The following is a 13,845-nucleotide window of genomic DNA, read 5'->3' on the forward strand; positions in this document are numbered from 1 at the left end:
TTTGAACAGTCTGAGCTTCCCCTAGTCAGTTTGGATTGTTTAACAGTGATTGTCAGTAGTCCTTAGAGCTACACACACACACACACACACACACACACACACACACACACACACAAGGATTCTGGCAATTCTATTCAATTTTAGGGACTTCGTAAATCTATTAGGTTATCTATTTTCTTGAGGTCACTGTGCTTCCCTTCAGCCTGGAATACTTCACCTCATCTTAGAATATTCTGTGTCTTAGCAAGGTTTTCTCTAAGATGGAAGGTTGAAATCTCAGAGAAAACTGTTGTACAGTATATGATAAGCAAATGGGATGGTTTCGGGAATGTGAATTTAATGAATATTTTGAAAACCAAGCAATGTATTACAGGTTTTCCAGAAGACTAATGTTCAGTTACTCTCATCCATGTCACATGGCACATTACTTCCTGTTCCTACAGCTTCAAAGACTCGTTGCCTCTCCTTTTGCCTCTAAAGGCATTTGAACAGACCCGATGCACACTCACACATACATGCATAAGTATGAATCGAAACTAAAATAAATGTTAAACACATCAAACAATGAAACATCCATACAGTCTGACTCCAAAATTTTATATGAAGCTGTACATAAAGGACATATTTATCATCTAAGTCAACGGGGCAGAATACATATTATATAATCTGACATGGAGGATTTGTTTATAGTAAACATGATACTCTCATTAAGTGTCACCTTTGTAAAGGTAAATAATAATGATAATGCTGTGGTTTTGTTTTGATGCTGTGACAAAATGCCCTGATAAAAATAAACTTAGGGGAGAAAGAATTTATTTTAGTTCAAATTCTATATTCATTGTATAAGGAAAGTCAAGATCGTAGAAACTACAAATAGTCATATCACATCCATCATCAAAACCAAAGAGAAAGGAATACAATCTTATCACTCAATTAATTTTTTTCACTTGCATCACTCAAGACTCCAAACCTAGGGAACAGGAAAACCCACAGTAGGCAGGGTCATCCACACATCAATTAATTCAATCAAAATAATATCTGACAGACACTGAGTAACATGATGTAAACAATCCCTCCTTGAGACTTGCTTCCCAGGCGATTATAGAATGTAAGTATAAGTTGACAATTAAAATTAATAATTCCTAAATATTTTCTATGAAGCTGTGTTTGTTGGATAGACAAATGAAAAGACCCGAACTTTCAAATCACAGTACAAAAATTAATTTGAAATATTTAATATAACAGCAATGGTGAAATCAAAAAGAAAGTGCCACAAATGTTTCTGTGTATAGTATTTTAGTATCTGTTATTAAAAAACACAGAAACTTAATCTGAAACATGAAACAGGAAAGATATTTTGTCAAATGAAAGTCAACATAGTCTTAATATTAACAAAGAAAAACTCAAAATTCTGATTTAAAAACAAAACAAAATAAAACAGAAAACAAAAACCAACCAACCCACCAAACAAACTTCTAATTGATAAAACTCTTTCTCTGGAATAAAAATGTGTTCAAGTTCCAAAAAGTGATATTTGTATCCTAATTCCCAGTTTCTTGTCTCTCATGTCTTAGAACCCATCTAAAGGGAATAATCAGAGCTACAAATGCTGCACTGTGTACATATGTATTAATATATATTATTTGTAATACCAGAAGAGCAGACTGATTTTGATTCTAATTAAAATGACTTACCTATATATCTTCTGTAATTACAAGTTTTAGCTGTACACTTCTAATGATATTTTATTTTTTTATCTAGACATTCTCTTTAAGACTTCTCCAAAAAGCAGTGATCTGGTCCACTTTGTTACTACTATTTTCCTTGGGCCTTCACCAGCATTCAGGTTGTTGTGAGTTCGATGTTTCTGTCAAACATATTTGGGGATTTTGTAATCATCCACATAATATGTAATTGGGCAACTATTAAAGTAAGAATTTAAAACATTAGTTTTTCATATTCAATATGCACCTATCTTGAATATAATATAGTGAACATGAAATGTGCACAATATGAATAGAGTATTCGTCTTTTATTTCCAATATTTATAGAATATAGATTTTAGAGGTATCGTCTATATAAATATACAGGATAGATACTTAAGGCTATTTTTTTTAAGACACCACTAAACTTTTAAGCTGCGAAGAGCAAAAATGTTTCTAGAATATTAAGGAAATTAAAGTTTTGTGCCATTTTCTTCTTTCCTTGTGCTATCAGAAACTCACAAGACTACCAGCACAGTTTCGCATTGTATTATTTATTGCCTATAATGGGTCAGTTTGGAGATGAAAGTGAAAGGAGAAATAAGATATCTGGTGACTATGTATGTTAGCAATTCACATAAGTTGAAACTTGATCCAATCTATCTCTAGCAGAGAAATGTTCAGGAAAGTGCACTGTTATATTTAGATCCTTAGGACTTCAATTATCTCTCCAGGTATAGTTGCATACACCTACACCCTTACAATTTGGGGGACAGAAGAAAGAGGATCAGGGGTTCACCATAGTCATCCATTACATACTGAGTTTAGTAAGACAATTAAAAACAATAAAACATGAAACAGAAAATAAAAACAAACCAACCAAAAAATCATGAGCTGATAAGATAGTAGAGAAGATGGTTTTGTAGCACCAAAGATGATGTTCTCAGTTGAATCATATTGAATCCACATGGTGGAAGAAAAGAAGTGACTTGAAATAGTTGTCTCTGACCTCCATATGTAAGCCCTTATATGCTTGCACCACCCCTATACAAAGTACAAACATAAAGACAAAAATTACCCTTCCAGGAATATCACAAAAGAATTAATATCCATAAAGTCTGTAGCATCAAGAATAGTATGCATTTTTATAAAACAATGAAACATTTAAAGAGAGTTCACCAAGAATTTGAAAATTACCCAGGATTCATACTACAATGAGCTGACAATAAATTGCCAGTTTGATACTTTACAGAATGAATAATGTGTGCTTCATCCAAGATCATAAATTATAAGAAGATATTTAATATTTATCACAATGACTAACACTGATTTAATTGTCTTATGTAATCTATGAACTCTATATACAACAAAATTAAGGCAGAAGTCTATCACACTGACCTCAAAGAAACCTCCTGTTGAGAGAACTCATATTATTGTGGGACATTAGAATAAGGATGTGAAATTTTCTTTGGTTTAAATATTGGGAACCTATGCAAGGCCATCTCTAAGAGGTCTTTGACAAATCACACATCTGCATTCCCTTCATCTAAAGACACTTGTGTAGCACAGGGAATATCTTGATTTCTGGTAATCTAGCCCTTTGGACACTGGAAAAGATGGAAAGGAAAACCCTCAGAAGGGATTAACACCCTCTGACCAGTCTGCTTTCCTATAGATGTGTGGCTATCCTCTGGAAGGAAAGACACTCAACTGTTCTTCCTAGATTCACCTTTGTTTGACAACCTCATTTGTATTAATGAAGAGGATTAAGAAGATTAATAAGAGGTTGATTGAAAACACTCAAACTGTGTAACCAATGCTTAAAAGTCAGGTTTTGATAATGCTTATTACTCTTCACTCACATTTTTAGGTTCTTATTTATTAGGATGGCAATAAGTACTAGGCATGGTTTTGAATTCTTGCATTCTTATACAGAGAGAGAAGCAAAGCAAACTACTTTCCTAGTGAAATGGTCACTATGCTGTCTGGTGCTGTGGCATGTGCGTGTGTGCATGTGTGCATGTGTGTGTGTGTGTGTGTGGTTTACATGTACATACATACAAGCAAATATATAAATAGCAATTACAATATCAATCTGAGACACTATAATTTTTAAAATAAAATAAGATCCTGGAAATTCTCAGAGAGAAACTCTGATATTTTATATGCATAATTGACAAAGGGCTTATGAGTTTTTAACTGTTTTATCAAAACCAGGAATTTATAGAGAGAGATTAGCCACATAACCCCAGCTTTGGACTAAAACAATCAGAAGAAGTTATACAACATTTACCCAGATGCCCATGTCACCAGTGATTAATTATGAACAGCTACAACATTCCAGACTCTGGGATATGTTAGGAAAATGATGTCTTTGTTCATGTTTTCCTTCACGTTCCTTTGTCTGTAGAAGAAAGATCATTAATTTAAAATAAAATTTAAAAAATACTAATGAGAAGATCCAGAGGTAGAAGTGTGCTCTCGGATGGTCTCATGGTCAGAGAGAGAACTTGTCAAGGGGGATATGCTAGCACACAGAGGAAGAGCTTTAGAAAATAACCTGCTTAGGCTTACTTATCTACGAAAAGACTGTCCTGTTCTTTTCAGAATTTCACTTACTACTTCTTCCTAACAGCCAGTGACATAGCAGACCCATCTCAGACTTAGAAAACATTAAAGCCCAGATAGGGGTACTCCACAGACTTTCTTGGAGACTAATTTCTGGGCTAAAGACTAAAGGGTTAAGCTGGACTAAGAGAACACTTGGGGTGAAAATCCATACCAGCAAATGAAAGGTACCATCTCCCAAAATCAGTACAGCTTGACTACTGGAACAAAGGTCAGAAAGAGAAAGTCACCGGCCCTTCAATCTCATCTTTGCATCTGAGGATTTCTTCTGAATATTTTGCTAGTGCTAGATAATTCTGGTTTACAGACGGACAACTCCCATTGTCATTAACTTATGGAATCACTAACTTATGCAATGAGTCATACATTTACTTTTATTTTCAATTCTAGGTCAACACTCATTAAAATTCTTGGAACCTTGCTCCAAACAGATTACATCACCCTATTGTATGTGTAGATAAAGGGAGACTCACATAAATGGGGAACCCCCAAGAGTTCGTGAGTCATAAAGATGCTTTGGTGCCACTTCACAGATATCTTCAGTGTAGTGAGTACTTTTCATTCAGATGTGGTCTTTATTTCTTTGTCATAGAATTCCATGGGGTCATAATGATATTAACATATGAGAACTAGAAAAAAGCAAGTCACCTATAAAAACTAATATGTTTGTAATTCTAATGGCTTTGAATGCTGTCCTATTTGCAAGATGAAATAACTAATTTACTTCCCAGTTTTCTTTATCTGGCTATAGATAAAGAAAAGCTTCCCTAATATTTCCTCAATGCACATTTTGTGTTAATAATCTAAAATTTTAAATTTATGATTTTTAATTTTTTAAATTTATTTTATGTATATGCATATACTATAGCTGTCTTCAGACATACCAAAAGAGGTCATCAGATCACATTACAGATTATTGTGAACCACTATGTGATTTCTGAGAATTGATCTCAGGACTTCTGGAAGAGCAGTCAGTGCTCTAAAACACTGAGCCATCTTTTCAGCCCCCACAAACTTAAATGTAAGTAAAAGTTGACACAGATATTTGATAATAGCCCACTGGCAATCCTTAACACACTGTGATATATCTTCAGGTCAATATTATTAAACTCATCATCCATTTATTGAATCATAAGGAAAAACAGTTTGCTAATTATACTTTAAAACAAGCATAGCTAATTTTTTCTGAGTTATTATTTTTTCTGAGTAAGGGGAATGGGGAGAATGTCATCAAAGCATACAATAATTTCAAATTTCCAAGTGCTGAAATGATGGAAGTATTGTAGTTAAGCTCATTAGACTTGTAATGAAAATTGGATTCTAATTGTATGCCTTAAAATCTAAATATTTCTAGAGAAGAGTTATGTGTCTAATAAAAGGCAGCACCATTACTTGAACAATGAGGCAAAATTATATCAAACATGAAATTGCTTATGTTGGAGTTGTCAAACTATGTGCAATTCTTGACAAGTGCAATCAAATTTCAAATATCAGTTGATACAGAGTTCCCATCCAATTGCCCTGAGTAATTGTGATTGTCAATTCTAGTGAGTAAAAATACGCCTAGGGATTAGAGAAGCATACGTGTTCATGTGTCTATGTGAGTATTTTTATATACAGTTGAAACATGAGGGCACTGACTTTCTGGATAGATTAATCTACTGGGAGATATGGACATTTAGTATCCTACTGAGAGGTGATGGGAATATGACATGTAGGGCATGGAGGAAGGAAGTCACTAGGTATGCATCCCTGACCCTCTGTCTTGCCCTGGTCTTTTCTTGGGGTTCCTGCTCTACTTTCTTACTGTTGCCCTCTCTGCCTTGGACTGAACTCTGAAACTGTGCACAAAATAAACTCCTCCTCTCCAAAGTATTGCTTAAAATAATAATAGCAGCAACGTACCCATAATATATATGTACACATATGACATATTTACATATATATTATTACATATTAAATATATGTGTGTACACATGTACATATATATTACAGTCACGATAAATTGTTTTCTGAACAAATATTTAATAGCTATTTTGTATCCTTCTTTTCCAGTATTGTGCTACTTAGTTTATACAACTTCCATGTATCCACTGACAAAGCAACTATGTTGTTGCTGCTTTCTTTTTCTCTTTAGGGGTGGGAGCACTGTCAGTCAGTTCCCTGCCTAAAGCAAACTGTGGTCCTGTCAAGACATCTGTCATCTGTTTGGGTTCAGGGGAGAGAAAAAAAAGAAAGAGTATTGTTTCTAAAGAGAAAAGGAAATGAACAATGTGTGGGATGAATCTTCTCTTGTATTGTCCAAGGGCGTGAAGACGGGAAACAATAAAGCATTTGTGTGATTACTGCCACCATCTTGTGAATCCTGGGAACATGTATTGGATCCAGAAACTAGAGTGGGTTCGTTTTCACCACTGCTGGCGAATTAGAGACTGTTATTTATGTTGTACATTTGTGGAAATGAATTCAAGAGGGATCAAGTTATCTACCTGAAGTTTAAAAGCTATAACAGGTTCGAGTGCATTTTACAGAAAGGTGCATCCTGAACCTTAATTTGCTTTATCTCTGCAAATCATTGAGAGATAGCCATGTGTTGACCAACACTTTCTAAAAATTATCCAGAGCAATGTAGTAATTTTCCAGCTGTAGGAAACCAACTTTGCGTGTAAAGAGATGGACTGCGAATATTTTTCCCACACTGGGAACTTGCAGGATGTTCAGTGAGGTAGCTCCTTTGTTTTTATACATTTTTAATTTCATAAAGAAGGTGAAATATCAGCCTTCTCTGTGAAACATAACATGAACACCTATGGATTGCCTAACTCCTTCCTTTTATATTTGATTTTAACAATTCACAGATGACATTTCCAGCAGTACAAATCGTAGTTCTGCCCCCTAAAGTACTTTGAACCTAGCAGGCAGCTAAGTTTGCTGAGGTTTGATATCAGCATGTTCTAAAACCACACATAGTAAACTAAGCAAGTGAACGTGAGGAAACCTCTGTCTCTTTCAATGTTCTCAACACCAGTGTATCAGCTACCGATCCTGAGTAACAGCCTTCTCCTGTGACACCCTCAGCCCAAGCTTAGAGGATGAGGCTCCTGGTCAGGGCAAGATCTCTGAGACTCTTCTCAATGCAACTCTCACATGGGTTCCTGTAGTTCTTTGGGGATATATGTGGCCTTCAAGACTATGACATCCTTCCCTGGAAGACATGCTTTGAGTTGCCACAAAAATAAGATAGCACATGACTCCCATATAGTAAAAGGCTTCAAAACTTTTACTAGATTAAGGGAATAAGCAACACTAAGTGAAACTTTCCTTCTTGTTTTCAAAGGTTTTTATATGCAAGGATACATTTTGTATATATTACCTCTCATAATAAAAGTAAAGTCCGTATTAGTCTTCAAAACCAGACATACCTATCCTAAAAGATAGTCTTTGAAAGTTGGGATAGATTACTGGAAGCCCATTAGAAGAAATTGTTGAGTTTGTGTACACACTCAATAGTTCTTCAGTCTCTGCTCACCCCTGCTTCTCCAGTGAGAACTTACACACATGTGGTTATGAGGTCCTACTGGGTAGTAAATAGGCTAGCCATCACAACATCTCTAATTTATATGACTCTCTACATTTTGCTAAATTTCTTTTCTCCAATTTCATCCTCTTTTCCTCTTAACATAATCTCAGGTACCAAGATCAAAGGAGTTCAAATTTCTCAGAAAGGGAAGTTTAAAATCATAATGCTTTTCTTTAATCAGACATCAAGTCCCAAAATCCCTGTTATGTCAGGGTGCTGTCATCCACAGCAAATATTTATTGTTCTTTCAAAACGAGAAAGCAGGAGCGATGACTTCTTACATTCTCATAGGTGCTCAGAAACCCCCACCCCCAAAAGGCCATAAACTATGAGTGACTACTGGCACCCAGGTAACTGGCCATTAACGGACTGTGTAAGGTTGGGGAGGGGCATATTTTATCTATATGAGAACTAAAAGGCAAGTAGTGTAGATTCAGTGCCAGGCATTGACATCAAGATGGACTGATAAAAAAAATTGAAGAGATTTACAGGATCATACTCTCATAGTATAAGAAAGCAAAGGAGTCAAAATTTATCTTAAGTCTGAGAAAAAAACAGAAAAACACCTTATGTAGTAGAACCCTGTAATCTGTGTTTGTTTGTTTGTTTGTTTGTTTGTTTGTTTGTTTGTTTTAATAACACAGTAACTTCTCTGTGGAGAAAAACCAAGAGCAAAAGTAAGTCTGAACACTTTCACAAACTAGCCTAGTAGTGGTTGAGCAAAACAGCCCTGTTTCTCTTTCCCATCTCTGATGAACTGAATTTTATGATCTCACTATGTCATAATTTCACCCAGGGATATGTCCTGTCATGTTTAGTGTGTATATGCTTCTAATCTGTCCTGAACTGCTTGTTCCATAGGGCGTGGTACTATTCCTTCCACAGTTCCGTTTCCCTTTGGCTCTTCTGACTGAACTGGAAAGGCACTCAGACAGTAGGCAAATGTGTAGCCCAAGACCCCAGAGCAATTTCCAACACTCTTTACCAGATCCCATCACACTGAGGGAGCTGTTTTCACTAGGTTTCATGAATTAGTATCTTTAAAATGCTCTGTAATAGGTGTAGATGGCCTGATCTCATGTTCCCACATCATCCTCAGGATTTCTGACAAGAACAGTTGTAATAAACCTATACTCCATCTTACCATTTTTTCCTATGTATTCCATCATACTTATTTTTCCCTCAGCATTACATTCTCTTGAAGGGTAGCTGATCTGAACACGAAGCAGGTGAATGAAGTCAACAAAATATTTTGAACCATAATGGGGAAGAATAAACATTGTTGAAGAAGGTAGCAAGGATTATTCTAAACCTCAAGTTGCTAGTGTATGGCATGCAAGAGTCAGATTTTGAAAAGTGAGTGCATCAGTAAATTGATTAATGAATGAATGAATGAATGAATGAATGATGAATACAAGCCACACCACACAAGAGAGACACCCAGCAGAGAGAACACACCAGCACTCTTTTTCATGTGTGTGCACACCAATGTCGTGAAGCTGTGGTTGCTTTGTAACCAAATAAGGACAGCCTAAGATAAGATTGCTCTTAAGGTACCATGTTCCAAATGACAAAAGATTCCATGAATTGGGAAAGACATTTTATTTCCGAGCTTCTAAGAGGATTCTACAAACATTAAGATACTTAAAGTAAAAAAAAAGAAAAAGAAAAGAAAAAGAAACAAAGAAAGAAAAAATGGAAAAGAAAAGAAGTTGTCAACTGTATTCTGACTACATTCCTATATAAGTAAAAGGATCATATTGATGGTGAGGGGACTTACAGCAGAGTGAGGTTCATTTTCCTTTTGAGTTATTCAGTAATTTTAAATTCAATTGGAGATCAGCATGAACCTAGCAAAATATTCTTTGGATTACAAAGCCTATCTATAAAATAAACGTAACCTGCAATTATGCAAGTACTGAGAATACACATTCCTTCCTGGGATCAAAGACTCTCAAGTGTCAATGTCGACTAAGTTTCTCCCATTGAATTAGTCAACTGATTTGATGTCAATGCAAAGTGAACTGGGAGGGAGTGCATCATAAAAAAACAGTATATAAGGTCTCATGAAATAATCACAATATAGTAAAAAAAAATCAAAATTTTCCATAATCCAAGAGAAAAAAATTGTTTGTGCCCTGTGTTTCAAGAAAAGGAGGGGAAGTGTTTGCAGTGTGACTCTGTGTGATGTCTTCCCAAGTATTGCTTTGTCTGGACCTTTGGTCCGTTGTACAAGTGAAAGGTCCTTCACAGAAGTTCCAATTCCCAGGAAACTAGAGGCAACTGCAGATGACTGTGGCATTATCACAGATCAAATGGCATCAATCATCAATGTTCAGCATCATCCCTGATCTCATTGAGAGTACATGGCCCAAAGCATCTTCTATAATAAAGGTTGGAGAGTGAATTGCCCTTTCTCTCATTAAGACTTGAAATTTTATATTGTTTGAAGACAAAATAAAATTACAGGAGGACAAAAATGAGAACTTTCAACTGTCAGTCAGTCTTTATCCTAATAAAAATTACATAAGGAAAACCAGAGTTGGCTTTGACTCTGCACCCCTTCAACTCCACAATGCTCAAGGCAGGGCATCAAGTCTATATCTAGAACATCGAGAGGTCTGGCAGTCCTCATGAATTTGTCTCTCATAACTATGAGTTCACAGGTTAAATGCATAATATATAACATATTGTAAAATCATAGGCTAATCATAGGCTAGTCTAGATCTCTAATGTCCTTCTTTAGAAGATATACTCCAGGAAAAGCCAGAACATACAAAAAATCATTTACATGAAGTTACAGAATCTTATCTTTAAAAAAACTCAAACATATTTGATTTAAATAAACAATGAGAGCAGCAGACTACAACAGATCATAAATAGGGTTATTAAAGATCACAATTAAATTAGGAATATAAATGGATCATTAGAAACCCTTATTTTTTTTCAATGTTAAGAATCAAACCCAGAATTAAAAAAGAATCTTTTTTTTATTTCAAAGGTTGCTTCTTATATTGAAGCTCATATTAAAGCAACAGTACAATGTTCATAAAATATAAGTGTGATGCTGTAACATTTTCGTACATGTCAGAATACTGATATTTGTATGTATACTAAAATAAGAACTTTAAAATTGTACAAATAGATACATTAAAAATGACATAGAAATAGGGTGCTCCTCACTGAAACAAGACAGTTATATCTGGCACGTATTAGTTTAGGATGAAAGTAGAAGCAAAAAGATTTACAAGAATCAGCAGTAACAAGATTGATGCTCAAGAGACATAATTGTACATTGTATTGTACATACATTGTATGGGTTTAAGCTGGCTGGATATTATATATTTCAAGTTTAAAAACGCACTACAGATAGAGTGTCCATAGTTTAAGGCGAAATTACAGCTCAGAACTGTTGTCCTTTCTAATTTTGTGGAAGCTTCTTTGACAAATTAAAAAATAAAATAAGAGAGACTTAGATGTTCTTAACACATAGACGATTTCCCTTCATTGTAAGTTCACCGTGGACTTCTCCTTCATTTAAATATTTTGTGTGCCAAGTGGTTTTTTTTTTTCTACTGAAGTTGATAAACAACTTCAATATTTGCTTTTTAAGTGGGAAAAGGTACTTCACAGTATTTTCCACTTTGATGTCCTTGCAGTTTTATTAAATGTTTCCTCTCTGTAAAACTCTGCTTGTTTTAAATGAGCCTTTCCTTGATTTAAAAAAATACCTGTTTACACATCTTCTAGATTCTTGAGAATGCCAGACACAGTTCTTAAGGCCAAATTTGTAACATTATTGTTAAGAGTCATCATCAAAAGTGTCTTTGGAGCCATACAAGTCTGCCAGTTTCTTAAAACGAGGTCCCCAGTTCTGTAGATAGTCGTAGTCCAGGTCTGAGTCTGTCGTGGCAGACTCCAAGGAGCTCAGGGACCCAGCCACGGAACCCCGGCCCTCATAACCATAGATTTGGATGGAGTCATAGGGAGGGGCTGTGGGATCATTATCTGCCTCCTGTATTCTTGTGTTGATGAAGTCGTCCACATCCACACTGTTGGGTGCTGGTCGCAGCCCAGGTCTAGGCATATACTGATACTCAGGTTTGATATCTTTGCGAGGGATAAATCCATTGATGCCGTCAGGATTCTGCAGGGTGGCTATGTCGAAGGCTTCAGTGTCTTCCTCACCACCCCCTTCATCATCATAGGTTATGATGTTCTCACGGACATCCTCCTCTTCAAATACAATGAGTGGTTCTTTCTTTTGCCTCCTCAGGGTAACAAACAGCACAACGATGACTGTAGAAGAAGAAACAGAATGTCAGCCAACCCAGTGCTAAGCTCATCCCCCCCGGCTTACTCATGCCAGAGGGGCTTTGTTTCAGAACCTGGAGTGGTGAGAAAAAGGATAGCTTTTCCAGAACTCTCAAAGAGCTACATGCTGCCCTGTCTCTGTCTGTACAGCCTGCCCTGAGAGCATCACACCCTGTAAACTGACAGGTCGGAACTATCTTCAGCATTTTGCAAATTAATCCCAATGCTACTTGGCAGTCCTCTGAAGAATCAGCAAGGATTACTGTTGCCTAAAAGAGGCAAATGCCTATTTCTCTTTGCAAAGGAGTGTAACCGACTTCCCCACATGTAAGATTAAAATGTTCACTCAGGACTGAGGTGAAAATAGGCAGCTCCTGTCCAAAGGCCCTACTCTGTAGGACAGAAGGAAACCTTATCATAAAGGTGTGGGGGAAGAGCAACTATAAAAACCCTCAGACGAAAGATACACTGCCTATAAGAGCATTAGTACAGAGTGCTATTTAAAAGCCCAGGTGAAACAATCCTATCTTTCATTGGAGAGGTATTCCATTAGGCTCGGGTACTTGGCAGAGCCAGCAGTCATTTATAAGGAATGCTAGATACCTCTTAATTTCTATCGATTCAGTGCCTACCCACCATCATCAGGAGGCTCCAACAATCTTTTGTTTGAAAACTCTCCCACACAGTCAGCAAGCCTGAAAGGAAGGCTTGCGGCTGCTTTTGGCCAATGAAGTGAGAGCTTCGTTGGGTTCACATGGTTTGGAGAAGCAGGGATTAGAAACTGGACTTAACTCAGATTTCACAAGTTCCACAGAGCCCCGTGACTCTCTGCTTCCAGATATTCATCTTCCAGAGTGTCCTGTTTCACTCTTTCTTGTTGTTTATTTGGCTAACTAGTGGATTCATTGTTGTTGCTGTTGTCGTTTGTTTGTGTATGTTTTGGTTTGGTTTTTCATTCACTTAAGGAACATTTCTTGCTATCTCATGTCAGAAACAAGACAGGTCTATCGGCTCCTGCTCCATGACATCAGAAAATTTATTATCATACTTTGGTTTATGCATCCAGCATTAACTCTTGAGAGAGCTTTATATCTTGTTTAGAGTGCCCATACAGTCCAGCCTCTTTTATTCGGTATAAAATTCTGCTTCCAGAATTTTATGCATTTTCTCTAGGAATATATGTCTGATATTCTTGAGCAATGAAAGGCATTCTCTACCCTACGTCCATATTACCTTATGTCCCAATCATAGAATCTATTGTGTACCTCTGTTGGATTGACTTTCTTCCTTGAGAATGTTGTAATTCATTCAACAGAGAGACTTTGAAGACATCTCTCTATATCTCTCAGGCTTTTCTATCAGGTCTGACTCCTAGATAGCACCCAGTAACTGTTAAACCAACCTATGTGTTTCCTTTCTCTGAAGGTGATCCTATTAATTCATTCCATAGAAAATGTATGAATTGTTATCAGCTGCCTTGCATTTTAAGTCCTATAGTGGTACTTTGTTCTTTTAGGACATGAGAAGAGGATAAGGCCCACCTCACCACCACCAACTGCTGGAGAGGCACATGGACATGACCATAAGCCAAAGCATGCAGATGGATGGATGTTGCAGATA

The 13,845-nt window shown here is 36.4% G+C and overlaps 1 protein-coding gene across 4 annotated transcripts in view; it reads right to left on the reverse strand.

Moving 5' to 3' along the window:
* Positions 1 to 9,494: 9,494 nt before the first annotated feature.
* The window catches only part of Cdh11 (cadherin 11), a 153,399-nt gene continuing 149,048 nt past the window's right edge, over positions 9,495 to 13,845 (reverse strand). For all 4 annotated transcript variants that reach the window (XM_006530626.4, XM_030243272.1, NM_009866.5 and 1 more), the window contains one exon: positions 9,495 to 12,210. In XM_006530626.4, the coding sequence (XP_006530689.1) occupies positions 11,714 to 12,210 (497 nt within the window). In that variant the 3' untranslated portion in view covers positions 9,495 to 11,713. The remainder of the gene's footprint in view (positions 12,211 to 13,845) is intronic.

This window comes from Mus musculus, chromosome 8 (assembly GCF_000001635.26).
Source record: "Mus musculus strain C57BL/6J chromosome 8, GRCm38.p6 C57BL/6J".
NCBI lineage: Eukaryota > Metazoa > Chordata > Mammalia > Rodentia > Muridae > Mus > Mus musculus.